The following is a 20,031-nucleotide window of genomic DNA, read 5'->3' as shown; positions in this document are numbered from 1 at the left end:
TAGTCCACCCTATTCTTTCTTTGGGGGCTGCAAGGTGATATCACACCAGTATCCCTAATCCAGTCTGGGAATGTCTTCTGAAGGGGATATCTGGGCCAAAGCCTTCTACTCCTTGGGCATATTTGTTCCCCCGTTCACAGTGCCACCCTGCTCTAGCAGTGAGCTCTCCATTCACAGTAAGCTGCAGCATGAGGTCTCAGCTACCTCACTCCCTCCCCCTACCTTTCCCATTGATCGCTGCCAAGGGAATGCTGGTTGTTCTTTACCTCTAGTTCTTTCCCTGCTCCAGGGCTGGAAATGTAGTTCTTTCCCTGCTCCAGGGCTGGTTCTATAGGCAGGGAGCTAACCAAGGAACTACAGCTCCCAGAGCCCTGTTGGTTTCCTGCCGCCCCTGCAAATATGCCACCCCAAGCACCTGCTTGCTTTGCTGGTGTCTAGAGCCAGTCCTGCCTCTAGGTTCCCCTGGTCGAGGTTGTTCTCTTAACCGACACTGATCAGCTGCAAGTTTTTCATTGCTGGTGAATGCAAATAGCCAACAATTTCTGTTAATCTTCAAGGAAGATACAACTTTGGTAGGTTATCTAGATCATAAGCCCTTTGAGGACAGGTTTCAGAATGGTAGCTGTGTTAATCTGTATCAGCAAAAACAATGAGAAGACCTTGTGGTGCCTTAGAGACTAATAAATTTATTTAAGCATAAGCTTTCATGGGCTAAAACCGGGTTTTAGCCCACAAAGGTTTATGCCCAAATAAATTCGTTAGTCTCTAAGGTGCCACAAGGTCTCCTTTGAGGATAGAAACCTTCTCTTCATGCCTCACAGTAACTGTCTTGCACATTGTGGGTGCCATGCAAATGATAAATAAGTACTAGCAAATATCATGGCTACCTTCCATTCTTTTTTCTGAAAAAACAGCAACAACCCTGTACGTTCCTTTGCAACTGAAGTGCAGCACTTGACTTTCCAGCACATTGCCAATGTGTCCTGTTATCACAAAGTAAAGGTGACCTATTATGAATCAAACTGAGGCAGAAGACGCAAAACTCTTGAGAGCTGAGAATGCTGAGCACTTCCCTGGATTGCACCTCACAGACATGCTGGTGTGTAGTGTGATCTTTTACCTAGAAAAATAGAAGTGGTGGAGACTAACAAAAGTCGCTAGGAAGGTGGATTTAGTAGTGTCCTGCTGCAAAACTGTTATGAAGATTTACCAGCCTACACATAAAATACTTACCTGCTTTTCACCAGAATGATGGATGTTCATAATCACACTAACAATGTTTTATTCACCAGCCAAAATAAAAAACTTGAACCAGCAAAGGATTGAATTTTGAAAACAATGAACCAGATTTTGCTCTCACTTACATTGATGTAACTTGGCTCCAGAGGAGTTACTCCTGATTTTCACCCATGTAAGTGACAGCAGTATCAGCTCCCTTGCCTGTTTTATTGTTATCTATGCACTATGTCAGGTTGGAATTCTGGACCATGTTCAGCACTTTCTGTGCAGGATCCTTGTTACCAGTTATTATTACTTTCCTGAAGAAAACCTCAAAAACAGCTTCAGGATTTACTTCTCTGTTTGTAGGGTTGCTCTTCTGTAAATATCAACTTGCAGTTATGTTGTTTTAAACGGTGATCTAGTTACAAGAAAAATCTTTCCCTTAACAAGGAACATCCCTTTAACATTCCAGTGTAGTGGCCCAGTATCTTTCTTACAATGGTTCTGTGAAGTTCTAATGAACACCATGGACAGTTTTGACATTAGGCTAGTCAGAAGAATGGAAGCTGACACAGTTTGTATGAGGTGCAACTAATTGAGGAAATACCTATCTGCAAGTGGATTGCAACTGCTGCTCAATTCTAACACCTTTTTTTGGAGCTAATGTCATTTTAGGATTTTAAGGCTCTTGGGCACATATACAAAATGAGTCCTCTGATAATACGGTGATCTGCATGTGAGGATCTGTGGTAAGAATTTGGCTGTTTGATACTGCACAGAATTTGATTAGTAACTCAGGCAAATTTGCAGAAAGCAGAAAAAGGGTTTTGGCAAATGGGATTATGGATAAAGTCAAACAGGTTTTTTTTACTTTTTGTCAATTTGAAAAATGTCTTAGTGGCTCAATACTCCTGAAGACAATGAAAGTATTTTCTGGCCTAACCTAAGTTTAACGTATTTTTAAATTTTAGTATTTTAAAAAAACTGTTCAATAATTATTTATCGTTTTTATATTTTAAGGTGGGAACCTGCCCTTCGCATGACTCCAGATGAAGCAATGCAGCACGTATGGATCCAGGAACCAAGAATACATCAATCAAAACAAAATCCTGACTCTGCAAGTGAAAGTTCCTTCTTCAGACTAGAGAAGAAGCAGAATGTACATAAACACACACTGCCTGGACAAGGAGGTGCAGTAGTCTGAATACCTGAAGTTCTTTATTCTTAATAATATTCATCTCTTGTATGTGTTGGCAGTTATGATTTCTAGAGGCCTTCATGTTTGAGAAAATTGCTTTGTTAAAAAGAAAGGATGAAGTAATGTAAAATGGTGGAATGCTCCATAGAAGCATTGGCCATACCCACAGCCACAGCATCCTCCATTGGCCACACTACTTCTTTCCTGGTTACCCTGTGGGTCATGTAGTTTATCTGCAGCCCAACAAGGTAAATATAACAATTAAAGTCCCATAGGTTCATGCAGAAAGAGCCTTAATACAGTTATGTTGGTAGAAAAATAATCAGAGACAGCATCTACAATCCGTCCATGATGCACTTTAGTTCTTAGGGCAGAAAAAAAATGCATGGGGTTTGGGTGGTTCTGCTCCTTTGAAATGCTGAGGAAATAATTGATTGGCGCTTTGCAAATTTAATGTGGGCCTGCGGACACATTACAGTTTCACACTGTCATTTTATTTTATTTTATTTCGTACAGAAGAAAACACCTGTCAAGATATGGTTGATAAAGCAAAATGTGAAATGACTGAAAATCTTACTGCTGCAAGTGAAAGACTAACTCTCAATGCATCTTCCTCAGACACAATGGAAAATAAAGTGCAGAACACAACCAAACAGGTTATTCCAGAGGAAGATCTGGAAAACCCAGTGGAAAAAGCTATCAAAAGAGACAAAGCAGGACACAGCAGTGAAACAGCTCTTCACAAAAATTCAATGTTCTTACCACCAATTAAGTAACATTCTGCACAGGCAGCTACTGGTCTGGTTTCTATACCTGCCTAGTATGTTTTGTAGGTAACCATTTAACTGTACAATATTCAAGAACATCATTTTAAATTGTAACTCTCCACACATGGGCTGTGCACATTTGTAGACATTTTTAACCTAGATTAGTCCAGGTAACCAAAGCAGAATGTGCATTGAACGTTCCTGAACATTACCAACATTCGTGTTGTGATCAGAGATTCTTCACAACCCACAGCAATATTTTTAATAAAAAGGAGACTCTAGAAGTGGATAGAGACTTATTCTTGATATTATACTGGGCACTTGCATTTAAGGACTCCTTTTTCTGGGGAGTTAAAAGCCTAGAAGAATCACAGAGATTGTAGGCTCTGAGTCTCATCCCATTTAAACCAATATAAATCAGAAATAATTCTACACAGGTTAGTGGATTTATACTAGTGGAAATGAGAGGAGAATCAAACTCATAGTGTCTCCCATTCTGAGAAGAGAGAGTCAGATATGGGCCATTGACAGCACCTCTGAACAGAGTTAGAAACCCAAGTTAAGTTCTATAGTGAGGTGAAGACTGCAGGCCTGGTATTTATAAAAGGCAACAGGAGAGAAGGCTAACAAGCCATGGTGTGCATTACACCCTTTTACAGGGATCTCATTCCTTTTTTATAACAAACCAGAAGGGTGGATGAAAGAGAGAGTCAATGTCCAGGTGAATGAGCCCTCAAAGGGAGGCTGACTTAATTCATTACAAAATCAGATTTATATGACTGCCAGCCCCAGTCATTAGCCTAGCTTTTGACATGTCTGTACAGCACCCAGCACAATGGGGATCTTATCTCTGACTGAGGCTATAGGTATTACAAATAAGAATAATAAGGGAGTTGTCCTGCAGGATACAGGGAATACCATCTCAGTGATCACACAGTGTTTCCAGAGCAGAAGAGCAATTGGGGGGTTACTGGAGTCACAGTATCACACATAGGTTCTACTGGCAGGGAAAAAGTCCTGCAGGACATAGGAATGATCACATCAATGACCTCACAAAGGACCAAGCCAGGCAAACTGTCCTGTAGGATACAGGGTGACTGTATTAGTGACTTCCCAGAGGCTCTATACCAGATGAGATGTCCTACAGAATAGAGGGTTGACTATATCAATGACCTCACAGAAGTGTTAAATAACTAATAGTTGGAGATGTACCTATCTCTTAGAATGGGAAGGGACCTTGAAAGGTCATTGACTCCAGTCTCCTGCCTTCACTAGCAGGACCAGCTACTGATTTTTGCCCTAGATCCCTAAGTGGCCCCCTCAAGGATTAAGCTCATAACCCTGGATTTAGCAGGTTAATGCTCAAACCACTGAGCTATCCCTCTCCCAGATAAACTCTTCTGGAAGCTACAGTATGCCTATATCATGTATCTTAGAAGATGTTTGTGCTAAGGGCAAGGGTGCAAGGAACTGCTAAGAGCCAGCAAAGGCATGAAGGCAAGAGTATAAATTCGATGTCAGAGATAGAGAGAGCACAGAGTTCAGCAAGTGGAACTGTTTGAGGTACGCTCTACATACCATCAGGTTCCTGCTTGATACTGGAAACTATGGGAACCCCATGAGTATCCAACTGAAATGCTGATTACCTGTCGGACGCTCCTGATAGTTCTCACAGATTACTACCTGAGACATCCCTGTAATCAAACATTGAAAAACAGACTATCACCACCTTCAGAACTGTAATTGAATGGCAGAGGGGGAATTCAGGCTGTTTGAATTTGATTATTATTCATTCTCCCTAGCTATTGTGCTTAGTGACTTAGATGCTTAGATTACTCTCATCTAAAATATCTGTTCTCCTCTCAGAGGTACACACTTGTGTATTTGTCTGCTCCAGTTTGGATCAAATTGAGATTGCAGCCATTCTTGACTGCACTGGAGTTCCCAGAATGAAACTACGGACACATTCTCTAGATGATCTGATTTGCAGAGAACATCTTCCAGTAGCTTTATTATATCCTCTGGCACGTAGACTGGTATCTCAGTAAACCTGCTGTTGAATATCTCAAGAGCATTCTCAGTGCTGAGAATGATGTGACATAGAAAATCATCTGACACAGGAATTCAGTCTAACCATCCTCTCACTGATCAGAGGCAGAGTCTATGTTGATGGTATTTGAGTATAGTTGCATGGCTCCATATTTGTTTCTTATTTTCCCTTCCTTGTTTCCACATTTTTCATGTTAGGTCATCAGCCTTCACATCCATCTTAACCATGGTCAGCTCCTTCACTCTCGCCAGGCAGTGTATCTTTTAGTTAAGGATCAGATTCATGCTCAGAGACAACAGTGATGAACATTGGGTATAAATCCCTAGAGAGGCAGTCAGTCAGCTCTTCCCTTCAGGTGCCTCCACGGCTCTCAAGTTCTCCTGCTGAACAGAAAAGAGTGGGTGTGGCCTATCATGTACATGTAGCCCTCCTGTTCTTCATGCAGTAAAAGGAGTCTCCAAAATACAGAGCACACCTGTGGTCAGTGCTCTGCTCATTCTACCTAAGAACAGGCAAAGTGACAAATTGTTGCAAGCCAAAAGAACACCTGAAGGACCCACAGTTTGAGAAGCCCAATTTACAGACCTTTATCCCTATAGGATTAAATGTACATTATCTTTCCTTTTTTATAGTTCTTTCTTTAAAAATGCATTATGGAACCTGTTGTCTGTAAATAATACACTGTGCCCTTTTGTAGCACCTTGTACTCAAGAACTAAAGGCATTTTGCAGATATAAATTAAGCACCACAACACCCCCCCATTAGGCTGCATAAGTATTATTATTAGGGCTATCGATTAATCACAGTTAATTCACGTGATTAACTAAAAAATTTAATCGCAATTTAAAAAATGAATCACTATTAATCACAGTTTTAATCGCAATGTTAATGATAGAATACCAATTGAAATGTATTAAATATTTTTGGATGTTTTTCTACATTTTCAAATATATTGATTTCAGATACAACACAGAATACAAAGTGTACAGTGCTCACTTTATATTATTTTTATTTTTATTACAAATATTTGCACTGTAAAACGATAAACATAAGGAATACACCTCATACAATTACTGTAGTGCAATCTCTTTATTGTGAAAGTGCAACTTACCAATGTAGATTTTTTTTGTTACATAAATGCACTCAAAAACAAAACAATGCAAAACTTTACAGCCTACAATTTCCATTCAGTCCTACTTCTCATTCAGCCCATCGCTAAGACAAAAAGTTTGTTTACATTTACAGGACATAATGCTGCCCACTTCTTATTTACAATGTCACCAGAAACTGAGAACAGGCATTCGCATGGCACTTTTGTAGCTGGCATTGCAAAGTATTTATGTGCCAGATACGCTAAACATTCATATGCCCCTTCATGCTTCGGGTATCATTCCAAAAGACATGCTTCCATTCTGAAGAAGCTTGTTGAAAAAATAATGCATTAATTAAATTTGTGACCAAACTCCATGAGGGAGAATTGTATGTCTCTGGCTCTATTTTACCTGCATTCTGCCATATATTTCATGTTATAGCAGTCTCGGATGATGACTCAGCACATGTTCATTTTAAGAACATTTTTGCTGCAGATCTGACAAAACGCAAAGAAGGTACCACTGTGAGATTTCTGAAGCTAGCTACAGCACTCAACCCAAGATTTTAGAATCTGAAGTGCCTTCCAAAACCTGAGAGGAATGAGGTGTGGCGCATGCTTTCAGAAGTCTTAAAAGTCTTAAAAGAGCAACACTCCGATGCAAAAACTACAGAACCCGAACCACCAAAACAGAAAATCAACCTTCTGCTGGTAGCATCTGACTCAGATGATGAAAATGAAGATGCATTAGTCTGTACTGCTTTGGATTGCTATTGAACAGAACCCGTCATCACCATGGACGCAAGTCCTCTGGAATGGTGGTTGAAGCGTGAAAGGATATATGAATCTTTAGCACATCTGGCATGTAAATATCTTGTGACACCAGCTACAACAGTGCTATGAGAACAACTGATGTCACTTTCAGGTGACATTTTGAACAAGATGTGGGCAGCATTATATTCTGCAAATACAAACAAACTTGTTTGTCTGAGCGATTGGCTGAACAAAAAATAAGATTGAGTGGACTTGTAGACTCTAAATTTTGACACTGTTTTATTCTTAGATGCAGTTATTTTTTTTACATGATTCTACATTTGTAAGTTCAACTTTCACGATAAAGAGATTGCACTACAGTACTTGTATTAGGTGAACTGAAAAATACTATTTCTTTCGTTTTTTATAGTGCAAATATTTGTAATAAAAATAAATATAACATGAGCACTGCACACTTTGTATTCTGCATTTTAATTGAAATCAATATATTTGCAAATGTAGAAAACATCCAAAAATGTTTTTTAAAATATTCTATTATTGTTTAACAATGCGATTAATCACACGATTAATCACAATTCATTTTTTAAATCGCTTGACAACCCTAATAATTATCCAAAGTCACACAGCAAGTCAATGCCAGAGCCAAGAATAAAACCTAGGAATTCTGACTCTGACTCCCTGTTCTCTCTCCTACTTGATCTTAAATTAAATTGTGTATAATTTACTTAATGTTGCTAAATATATTGTCATGTTACTCATGTAGTATTCTTAAAGCACTACATTCTTAAAATAACAAAAGAAGCAGTCATTTATGCCGTAGCACCCTGGTTGTTAGATCCTCATTTAATACTCTGAGACACGGGTGCCAGATTTGTATAATTTTTGGTGGTGCCCAGAGTCAGGGGCAGCTCCAGGCACCAGCACAGCAAGTGCGTGTCTAGGGCGGCAAGCTGCAGGGGGCAGCATGCTGGTCGCCCTGAGTGCGGGAGTTAGCTGTTTCTACAGGAGGTCCGCTGGTCCCATGGCTTCGGCGGCAATTTGGCGGAGGGTGCCGAAGGCACGGGACAATCAGATCACCCACAGAAACACCGCTGAAGACCGCCTGACTGCCGTGCTTGGGGCAGCAAAAAACATAGAGCCGCCTCTGCCCAGAATGGGTCCAAGCAGAGCCATCCTGTCCATAGGACAGACCAGGGCAACTGCCTCGGGCCCTGCACTTTGGCATGCCCTGCGCTTCAGGGGGATGCGGGGTCCAGGGCAGCCTGCAGGGGTTAGCGGGGGGCCTGGTGCCAGCAGCAGCGAGCAGCCCGGCCCCAGCCCTCCCCATTCTGCTCTGCCCCGCCCTGCTGGCTCCCAGTGTCACTCGGAGTAGGGGGCAAAATCTGGAAAGAGGCGGGGTGAGGGCAGTAGCTGGGGGAAGGGCAGAGTGGAGGCGGGGGCAGATCAAGGGCAGGGCAGAGCGGGGCAGGCTGGGGCCTGATCGCTCGCTGCTGCTGGTGCCAGGCCCCCCCACTAACTCCACAGTCCGTCCTGGATCCCGTGTCCTCCACAAGTGCAGGGGCACCCCAAAGCACGGGGCCCCCAAAGGGCGGAGCCCGGGAAGTTGCCCCAGTCCGTCCTATAGACAAGAGGTTCTGACAATGTAAGCCCAACATTGCTTGGAGCTGGGCCCATGTTCCTGAATATTGGTGGAGCACAGGCACCACAGGCCCATATAACTCACTGCCTATGCTCTGAGGCCATCTAGTGTTGGAAGTGGTTTCACATTTGAATTTTGAGAGGTGTATTATTTACTGCAATTCTTCAGATTCTTTGTTTAACAATATTATACCAGTTGCTCCCCGCAAAATAGTATTCTAGCCAGCTTAGTAGTCTGAGCACAATGTAACATCGGGAAGGTCTCTGTTTGTTTCTAGAATCTGGTACTTACTTCACAAGCTAGCAGCGGCAGGGTGTGATGCATAAGCAGCATGCATAGCCCTGAATTAGAAAATGTTCCCTTTGCTGTTGTAGGAGCAAAGTTCACCACTGGCCAGAAGAGAACCCATGAGTCCTGAAACCCAGCCTCCCCTGCTCTAACTCACTAAACCTCAACCCACTAAACCTGCCTTTACTGCTGTCTCCTCCCTGAAGGCAAGGTACAGGTGGCTGGGGAGAGGTGTGGGCTGGCAGAGCTCCCCTGGGGGAGGAGGGCTGTGGATACCTGAGGTCGCAGCTCATCCAGCCATGCAGGTGGGTGGGAATGTGCTGCAGGGGAAAAATGTGACTCAGAGTTGATTTTGCAATGCTCAGAGCTGTGAAATCTCCCATCTGCCCCATGGGGCAGCCTTGGGTGACTTCTCCAGGGCAGGTATTTGCCAACCTGCCTGCCATACCCAGAGCCAGCTACTTCATCACTGCTCTGTTCACGGCAGCAAACACCTGGGCACCAGGTGGGTAACCCTGGCCCTCTGCCTGCTGTCTGCTCTCCTGACCACAGGTGAGTCCATCCATCTCTGGACACAAGGAGCCGGGCACTGGAGGGGGCGGGAATTCACCTGGGGAGCATGCCTCTTTCAATGGCAGATTCTCGGGTCAGGATGGAATTTGTGGCTAAAACCAGTGAGAGGAAAACCTAGGGCAATGTCTCCCCCGGCTGACTTGGGGAGCAGGGGTTTGACCCTGGGACTTCCACATCCCACACAAGGGCCCTGTCTAGTGGGCTGTGGGTCACACTGGATGATGGATTCGGGATGTGAATCCATCTGTCCTTCTAGTTCCTCCTCCATGTGTGACAAGGAGCCGGAAAAGTTTGGAAATCACGTAAAATTCTCAGGCTCCAGGAAAATCGTCTCCCACCCCTCTCCACCCGTAATCATGCTTGGAAATGTTAGCCTGCCCATCTCGCACTGAGCTATCTGCCAGGACTCCTGGGTTCTATCCCCAAGTCTGGGAGGGGAGGGTGGTCTAGTGTATTAGAATGGGCTGGGAATCAGGACTCCTGAGAGGTATTCTTGGTTCTGACTTAGAGCTTCTTTGTGCCTCAGTTTCCCTACTTATTAGATGGGGATAATATTACCTTCCTACCACCTAGAGTGATGGCAAAGTCAGGAAGAAGGGGTTCTGAGGTTGAAGTGATGTTTCCAGATCAAAGCTCTGAGAAAACTCAAAGTGGACCAATTGTTTTCTTTCTTCCTTCAATTAAAAATTATGTTTATTTAATGAATGAAAAGCATTTAATGAATTCAGACTCTCCCAAAATCTGAACAGGAAAGAGTTAACAATCATGGGATCTCTTCAGCCAGCCCAGATTTCTTAGCATACATGAGGGTGACGTAAAGCCATATATGGAAATGGTTAACGATCATAAATCAGATTCCGAAGAAGATAATTGACACAATCACAGACAAAAAGTGGGCCAGGAACTCGCTCATGGGTGAGGTAATGTTACTCTGGGAGGCAGAGTCCCCAAACAGCAAGTCCGAAAGGGGAGCAGATGAAAGGTTTGCCCAAAAACCAGGCAGAAACCCCTCTCTAAAGAAGCATAATTCTGTTTTGCTGTTTATAAAGTCATGTGGTGGTTGTTTGCACATGCGAGTTATAGCCAGCTCTGCAGTTGAAAATTTACTCTAGCCACAGACAGGCAGCAAACAAATGTGTCTGTGGCTTTGAAGAAGATACAAATAATCAGCTAGCAAGATGCCTTTCCCCATACATTGAGTTAATTGGAATTGGACAGAATAGTTGCAAAAACACATAGAATTTCTCTAATATCTACCTGTCCACACATTCAGTGAGGAGGCATTAGTGGTAGGAACTACCACATTGCCACCACTTGGTTCCTGGTGGTATTTATCCCTTGGGCACTGCCTGGGGAGGGGTGAGGAGCTTGGGGGTTGCATTGAGGAGGGATTTTCCCAGTTCCCAGGGAGCACCCTGTTATGTGAGGTCCAAAGAGAAATTGTGCTCTGGCACCCTTCAGCTCTGTGCCCACTTGGGAGGGTTCAACAAGATTCCTATTAAGTGTAGATGAAATTGTTCTCCCGGATGCAGGGACAGAACCCAGGAGTCCTGGTGCCTAGCCCCCTTGCTCTAGCCACTAGACCCCACTCTCCTCCCCTGGAGCTGGTCTACTCAGTCTGGGAAGATAATGTAATAGATGAGGGATGGGAGGAGCAGGGGGAATTGCAGTGGGTGACTTGGGGTACTGGATAGGATAGAAGAGAGGATTCTGTCAGGGGAGTGGTAGATGCGATTATATGGGGGTGGGATAGGTAGATACAAAGGGGGTGGATGGAGAAGCTGTGGGAATACTGGGGAGCTAAAAGGTGATTCTCCATTTCCCTTAGCAGCTAAGTCTTGCCTGTCACCCGAGAGCTATGAGCCTGGTCCCTTTACAGTGCCTTTCCTCTCAATATCACCGTGCGGGTGAACATCGCCTACTGTGACACCGATGGCTGCAACACTGGGGCCATCCCAGGTGTGTGTCTGCTGCAAACCTAGACCCCCTACTCTGACCACACCTGCATGGAGAGAAGTCAGGAGTCCTGGCTCCCAGATCCTGCCCCCACTCCAACTACTAGACCCCATTCTCGTCCCAGAACCAGCGATGGAACCCAGGAGTTCTGGCTCCCAGCCCTCTCACTCTAACCACTAGACCCCACTCTCAGTGCTGGGATCGAGCCCAGCATCTGGTAACTCCCCTTGCCTGGCTGACTGTGTGTCTCTGGCTGTTCTCTGTGCCAACTGTAAGTCTTGTCCCCAATGGCAGGCAGTGCCCATCATGCTACGTCGCGGGGGCAGATCGCTGCAAGGACATGGAGCCCTTACCCTGCACCGGCGCCGAGGATCATTGTGTTGAGATCACTGGGACATTAACAATGGACAATTCCACCAAATCTGGGAGGGGTCTGGAGCATACAGTCTCAAGCAGGTAGATACCCAGAGTCATGGCTCCCAGCCCCACCCTCCTCTGACCCATTAAACCCTCCCTGAGCCAGGAACACAACCCAGGAATTTAGGCCCCTAACCACTGGACCCCACTTCCCTCACATAGCAGGGAATAGAATCCAGAAGTACTAGGTCTCAGCACTCCCCCACTCTAGGGTGACCAGACAGCAAGTGTGACAAATCGGGACAGAGGATGGGGGGTAATAGGATCCTATATAAGAAAAAGACCCAAAAATTGGGACTGTCCCTATAAAATCGGGACATCTGGTCACCCTACCCCACTCTATCCACTAGACCCCATGCCCCTCCACTCTGGGGCATCAATAAAACCCAGGAATCCTGGTGCCTAGTCCCTCTGCTTTAATAGCTAGACCCACCTCCCACGGCCAGGTGCAGTCCTGCTGGGAGAGAAGTGTGTGACAAACATCATGGGAGTTGGGTGAGGATGTGGGAGCCCCCAATCACACCTCTCTCCCCCCATCCAGGTGACATCTCTATGACGAAAGCTGCGGCTGGGTGTGGCTCCCCTGGAGCCTGCACCCTGAGAGTGGGGGTGAAAAAGTATGCCAAGAGTGTGGTGGAAATGTTAACCCGGGCCAAGTGCTACCCAGCTTCTAAGGCCAGTAAAGTCATCCAGGAGCTCAGCATCATCCCCTTCTGCTCATATGGGCTGCAGTGAGCCTCCCCCTGGAGAAACTAGCTGCTGCTTCTTTTTGGGGTGCGGGGGAGGGAGGGCTGGGGATTGCAGTTTCCTTTTGTGCATTGACTGAATAAAACATGTGATGGGCCAAAGAGGTGGCCTCTGTTCTGTGCACAAGAAGTACTGGCAGGAAGAGAATCCAGGAGCCCTGAAACCCAACCCTCCATGCTCTAATCCACTTGATCCCACTTCTCTCCTGGAGCTGGGGATAGAACCCAGGAGTCCTAGCTCCCAGCCTCCTCTACCCTAACCCATTAAACCTCAACCCACTCCCAGGGCTACTGCTACTGCTACTGCTACCTCTTACCCCAGGGCAAGGCCCAGGTGGCTGGGGAAAAGTGCAGACTGACAGTTGCCTCTGGGGAAGGAGAGCTGTGGGCACTTGAGACCGTGGATTTCCCAGCCATGCCAGCGAGCGGGAACATGGCAGAGGAGAGCAATGCGCCTCCAGGTTAATTTCACAATGCTTAGGGCTGTGAAATCTCCCATCTCCATCATGGGCAGCCTCAGGTGACCTCTCTGGGGCAGGTATTTGACAAAGTGCCTGCCACACCCTCAGCCAGCTGCTTCATCGCTGCTCTGTTCATGGTACCAAATGCCCGGGCACCCTGTGGGCGATCCTACCCTTCTGCCTGCTATCCGCTCTGCTGCCCACAGCTGAGTCCATCCATCCCTGGGCACAGGGAGCCAGGCCCTGGAGTTTAGGACTGACAGGCATCTGGTTTTCCACCAGAACACGTGGTTGAAAAGGGACGTTGGCGACTCAGTCAGTTCTGCTGACCAGGCCGTTAAAAGTCCAGTTGGCGGGGCTAAGGCAGTCTCCCAATCTGCGCAGCTCCCGGAAGCAGCTGGCACATGCAGCCTCTAGGCACAGGGGCAATCAGGGAAGCACTGTGTGCTGCCCCTGCCCCCAGTGCTGCTGTGGGTGAAGCTGTGGGTGCAGAACCTGCAGGCGCAGAGCTACCTGATCACCTCTGTGCCTAGGAGCTGGACATGCCAGCCACTTCCAGGAGCTGCGTGGAGTCAGGGCAGGCAGGGATCCTGCCTGAGCCCTGCTGCGCCACCAACCAGGAGCTGCCTGAGGTAAGCACCAACCGGCCAGAGCCTGCTCCCTGAACCCTAACTCCCTCCCAGGCTCTGCACCCCCACCCCAACCCACTGTCCCAGGTTGGAACCTTCTCCCACATCCTAACTCCCCAAGGCCGGCAGGGAGCTGTGAGCCCCGGCCTGGTATCCTCCCCTTGTGCTTCTCGGTGTGGGAGGGAGGGCTGCAGTTCATCGCCTATGGGCAGCCTCTGGGTGCTGCTTCTGTTTGGGGAGGTGGGTGTTGTGGTTTCCTTTTGTGCATTGCATGACTGAATAAAACATGCAGTGGGGCAAAGAACCATCTTTTTTTTTTTGTTCACAAGAGATTATTCCTGAGGGAATACAGTGCCAAAAAAATTAAAATTCTATGCACAATATTTTAAAACTGCAAAATTCTGCAGATTTTGTCAATAACTAAATGTGGAGGCTCCAGTGTGGCAATGGGACGCATAGGTCACTGGCTGCATGGAGCTGGGAGATCACCCTGCAACCTCCCCTCCCCCTCCAGGTCAGGGATTCAGCAGTGAGGCTGCACCTGACCTGACACAGTACAAGGGCCAGCCCTGCCCCAAAAACATCCCCAGAAAAAACAGGAGTAGGCAGGTAGGCTCAGCCCAGCAAGATCCAAGTGTGAGGGGACTCAGTGTGATGTGATCCAGTGTGGGGTGAGAAGGTTCTGTGTGGGGCAATCTGAGTGTGATTAGCTTAAAGAGGGGTCAGGTGTGAGTGGGAATCTGTATGCACAGGGGCTCATTGGGGGATTCTGGGTGCAGGGGCAATGGACTCTGCAGGGGAGTTAGGGCTCAGCAGGAAGTCTGGGTGTGGTGGGCTCAGCGAGGGGATCTGAGTCTTGGTGGGGTGAAGATCCAGGGGCAGCTGGTTGGGGCTGAGCAAGGTGGGGGTCTGGATGGTTCATCAGGCTGCTTCAGGGTTATTTTAGCACATTCTGAAGTCCCGTCCTCCTCCCCCCCGCTGCAGCCCAGCCAAGACTAGTAGCTGAGCCTGGCACAGGGTAGGAGCCATCAGCCAGTGCGTTCTAGCCCCCTCCACCCCGCAGTGATTTACCTCTCTGCCAGTTGTTCTGAGCACCTAAAACAATGCCCCTGCACTGCTGGGGAGGAACATGTGACCACTTTTGTTGCTCCCTTTGCTTTCCCATCAGAAAATCAGTTTTTTATGGGAAAGCAAAGAAATCTGCAGGGAACATGAATTCTGCATGCATACAGTGGCGCAGACTACCCCCAGGAGTAACCAGTGTTAGATGCCCTTTCCCCACATCAGAAAGAAAGACTGAGGCTAGTTAGTGCTCCTCTGGGATGATGCAGATGAGAAGCTCTCACAACAAAGCACAAGAAAGCTGAAGAAAGAGCATTCTTATCATGAATTCTTCTGCTGCCATTTCTCCTTTTACTGTGATTCTTCAGAGAATAAAACTGTCTGGAAAACCATGAGTGTAACATTTGCCACAGGCATCAGTGGATACTGACCTCTGTCATGCAATAGGGGTGATAAGCATTTGTAACACTAATGCTAATGCCAGGAAATAAAGACCAGTCTCTTAACAATAGTACTGTGTGTCAAGTATTTATTATACGGGGTCAGAAGAAAATAGAATCTTTGGCAAAAATGGACCTAATGAAGCCACTTGAATACTTGAGACTGGCACAGAAACAGACAAGTAAGGTGGTAGTACTGTTTCCATATTTTCCTTGTAGAAATATCAGAATGAAATCCACCATACTGCTGCAGGTGGCAGACACAGAGACACTGAAGATTTACAGTGTTTTCCAGGAAGAGAATGAAGGAATACCTAACTGCTAGACAAAGTCATTCTACAATTTCAGTACTGTGATCCATGCAAGAATGTCACGTGTGTTGTGGGAATTAATTATTTAATGTTTAAGTGCATTGAATGTGTAAAGTGCTAAGCATTATTATTCATGATAAAGACACTTCAGTCCTGGCCCACCCAGAGGATTCAGGGGGCCTAGGGTCTTTGACAGTGGGGGTCCCCTGCTTTGGCGGTAATTTGGCTGCGGGGGGGTCCTTCCACTCAGGGACCCACCGCCGAAGTGCCTCGAAGACCCGAAGTGCCTCGAAAACCCGCGGTGGGGGCCCCCTGCCGGACTCTCCGCTGCTGAAGACCCACAGCAGAAGAAGCTCTGGGGGTCCCGGCCCTGCGAGAGTTTTCCGGGGCCCCTGGAGCGAGTGAAGGACCCCGCTCCAGGGGCCCCGAAAAACTCTTGTGGGGGCCCCTGCGGGCCTGGGACCTGGGGCAAATTGCCCCACTTGCTCCTCCCCTCCTTCCCCGGTGGCCCTGTCCACACAACTCTTGTTCTATCGGTGGGGAACAGGGAGCTGGGAGCCTCCAGGCAGCAGCCAGGCTCCCTGCAAGAAGCCAGGAGCCCAGGCCTTAGAGGAACACGCAGGGCCAGGTAGGCAGGCAGAGCTTCAGAGTCTCAATGCATGGATGAGACGATGGTGTAGAGAGGAGGGGTTTACATTCATTAGGAACTCGGGAAACTTTTGGGATGGGAGGAGCCTGAACAGGAGAGATGGGCTCCACCTAAATCAAAGTGGAACCAGGCTGCTGGCACTAAACATTAAAAAGGTTGTAGAGCAGTTTTTAAACCAGGAGCTGGGGGAAAGCAGACTGCTGCAGAGGAGCATGTGAATCGGATACAGACTTCTCTTAGGGGAGAGTGTGATACAGAATCTCCAGGTTATAGTCAGGAACAAAGGACAGAAGAGGATAATGTAAAGGACGGATCAGATGATAAACAGTCACATAAAAAAGAATCTGGCACATCAGAAAAGGGCAGACAAATAAACAAGGACAAGTTTTTAAAGTGCTTGTACTCAAATGCTAGAAGTCTAAATAATAAGATGGGTGAACTAGAGTGCCTTGTGATAAAGGAGGATATTGATATAATAGGCATCACAGAAACCTGGTGGACTGAGAGCAATCAATGGGACACAATCATTCTGGGGTACAAAATATATCGGAAGGACAGAACAGGTCTTGCAGAGGGAGGAGTGGCACTATATGTGAAAGAAAATGTAAATTCAAATGAAGTAAAAATCTAAAGCGAATCCACATGTTCCATAGAATCGCTATGGATAGAAATGTCATGCTCTAATAAAAATATAACATTAGGGATCTATTATTGACCACCTGACCAGGACAGTAATAGTGATGATAAAATGCTAAGGAAAATTAGAGAGGCTATCAAAATTAAGAACCCAATAATAGTGGGGGATTTCAATTATCCCCACATTGACTGGAAACATTTCACTTCAGGACGAAATGCAGAGATGAAATTTCTCTATACTTTAAATGACTGCTTCATGGAGCAGCTAGTTCGGGAACCCACAAGGGGAGAGGCAACTCTATATTTAATCCTGAGTGGAGCGCAGGAGCTGGTCCAAAAAGCAACTATAGCAGGACCGCTTGGAAATAATGACCATAATACAATAACATTCAACATTCCTGTGGTGGGAAGCACACCTCAACAGCCCAACACTGTGGCGTTTAATTTCAAAAGGGGGAACTATACAAAAATGAAGGGGTTAGTTAAACAAAAGTTAAAAGGTACAGTGACTAAAGTGAAATCCCTGCAAGTTGCATGGGCCCTTTTTAAAGACACCATAATAGAGGCCCATCTTCAATGTATGCCCCAAATTAAGAAACACAGTAAAAGAACTAAAAAAGAGCCACCGTGGCTTAACAACCATGTAAAAGAAGCAGTGAGAGATAAAAAGACTTCCTTTAAAAAGTGGAAGTCAAATCCTAGTGAGGCAAATAGAAAGGAGCACAAACACTGCCAGTTTAAGTGCAAGAGTGTAATAAGAAAAGCCAAAGAGGAGTTTGAAGAACGGCTAGCCAAAAACTCCAAAGGTAATAACAAAATGTTTTTTAAGTACATCAGAAACAGGAAGCCTGTAAAACAACCAGTGGGGCCCCTTGACGATCAAAATACAAAAGGTGTGCTTAAAGACGATAAAGTCATTGCGGAGAAACTAAATGGATTCTTTGCTTCAGTCTTCAGGGCTGAGGATGTTAGGGAGATTCCCAAACCTGAACTGGCTTTAGTAGGTGACAAATCTGAGGAACTGTCACAGATTGAAGTGTCACTAGAGCAGGTTTTGGAATTAATTGATAAACTCAACATTAACAAGTCACCGGGACCAGATGGCATTCACCCAAGAATTCTGAAAGAACTCAAATATGAAGTTGCAGAACTATTAACTAAGGTTTGTAACCTGTCCTTTAAATTGGCTTCGGTACCCAATGACTGGAAGTTAGCTAATGTAATGTCAATATTTACAAAGGGCTCTAGAGGTGATCCTGGCAATTACAGACTGGTAAGTCTAACATCGGTACCGGGCAAATAGTTAAGAACAATAGTCGAAACAATAGTTAAGAATAAAATTGTCAGACACATAGAAAAACATAAGCTGTTGAGCAATAGTCAACATGGTTTCTGTAAAGGGAAATCGTGTCTTACTTCTATTAGAGTTCTTTGAAGGGGTCAACAAACATGTGGACAAGGGCGATCCAGTGGACATAGTGTACTTAGATTTCCAGAAAGCCTTTGACAAGGTCCCTCACCAAAGGCTCTTACGTAAATTAAGCTGTCATGGGATAAAAGGGAAGGTCCTTTCATGGATTGAGAACTGGCTAAAAGACAGGGAACAAAGGGTAGGAATTAATGGTAAATTCTCAGAATGGAGAGGGGTAACTAGTGGTGTTCTCCAAGGGTCAGTCCTAGGACCAATCCTATTCAATTTATTCATAAATGATCTGGAGAAAGGGGTAAACAGTGAAATGGCAAAGTTTGCAGATGATACTAAACTACTCAAGATAGTTAAGACCAAAGCAGATTGTGAAGAACTTCAAAAAGATCTCACAAAACTAAGTGATTGGGCAACAAAATGGCAAATGAAATTTAATGTGGATAAATGTAAAGTGATGCACATTGGAAAAAATAACCCCAACTATACATACAATATGATGGGAGCTAATTTAGCTACAACGAGTCAGGAAAAAGATCTTGGCATCATCGTGGATAGTTCTCTGAAGATGTCCACCCAGTATGCAGAGGCGGTCAAAAAAGCAGACAACATGTTAGGAATAATTAAAAAGGGGATAGAGAATAAGACTGAGAATATATTATTGCCCTTATATAAATCCATGGTATGCCCACATCTCGAATACTGTGTACAGATGTGGTCTCCTCACCTCAAAAAAGATATTCTAGCACTAGAAAAGGTTCAGAAAAGGGCAACTAAAATGATTAGGGGTTTGGAGAGGGTCCCATGTGAGGAAAGATTAAAGAGGCTAGACTCTTCAGCTTGGAAAAGAGGAGACTAAGGGGGGATATGATAGAGGTATATAAAATCATGAGTGATGTTGAGAAAGTGGATAAGGAAAAGTTATTTACTTATTCCCATAATACAAGAACTAGGGGTCACCAAATGAAATTAATAGGTAGCAGGTTTAAAACAAATAAAAAGAAGTTCTTCACACAGCGCACAGTCAACTTCTGGAACTCCTTACCTGAGGAGGTTGTGAAGGCTGGGACTATAACAATGTTTAAAAGGGAACTGGATAAATTCATGGTGGCTAAGTCCATAAATGGCTATTAGCCAGGAAGGGTAAAGAATGGTGTCCCTAACCTCTGTTCATCAGAGGATGGAGATGGATGGCAGGAGAGAGATCACTTGATCATTGCCTGTTAGCTTCACTCCCTCTGGGGCACCTGACATTGGCCACTGTCGGTAGACAGATACTGGGCTAGATGGACCTTTGGTCTGATCCGGTACGGCCGTTCTTATGTTCTTATGTTCTTATGTTCTTAATATATTGTGCCTTATTTGCCCTGCCACTATATATATTGTATCTACTACCAAAAACAATTTTGTGCAGGAAAACTTGAGTAACATCCTTCATGTAGTAAATAACAAAAGAAGATCTGAGTCTTGAAGCAAAAAACAGCTGCATCAGTTAGATCACTTTGAGCTTTGTTGAAACACACAGATTAAGATCTACCACATAGAATATTAAAGAACAGTGCTGCTTTGAAAAGTGATTCTAAAAAGTGATATAAAACTGTTCCAGGTTTATTGTGTCTCCATGACTCTAGAGTAAATCTGCTGAATTTATAAGCACAGAGATGGATTGTCTGGCTGCTGTCCTTCCAGATTCATATGGGA

At 45.3% G+C, this 20,031-nt stretch overlaps 1 protein-coding gene across 1 annotated transcript in view; it reads left to right on the top strand.

Annotated features, from left to right (window-relative positions):
- Positions 1 to 3,360, top strand: part of DYRK4 (dual specificity tyrosine phosphorylation regulated kinase 4) — a 35,943-nt gene extending 32,583 nt beyond the window's left edge. Inside the window, exons 11-12 of the mRNA XM_030553139.1 lie at positions 2,242 to 2,411; positions 2,936 to 3,360. Coding sequence (XP_030408999.1) covers positions 2,242 to 2,411; positions 2,936 to 3,195 — 430 coding nt within the window. The 3' untranslated portion in view covers positions 3,196 to 3,360. The remainder of the gene's footprint in view (positions 1 to 2,241; positions 2,412 to 2,935) is intronic.
- Positions 3,361 to 20,031: the final 16,671 nt, after the last annotated feature.

This window comes from Gopherus evgoodei, chromosome 1 (genome assembly GCF_007399415.2).
Source record: "Gopherus evgoodei ecotype Sinaloan lineage chromosome 1, rGopEvg1_v1.p, whole genome shotgun sequence".
Lineage (NCBI taxonomy): Eukaryota > Metazoa > Chordata > Testudines > Testudinidae > Gopherus > Gopherus evgoodei.
The sequence above is the reverse complement of the archived record's forward strand: the minus strand, read 5'-3'. Positions and strand labels throughout refer to the sequence as shown.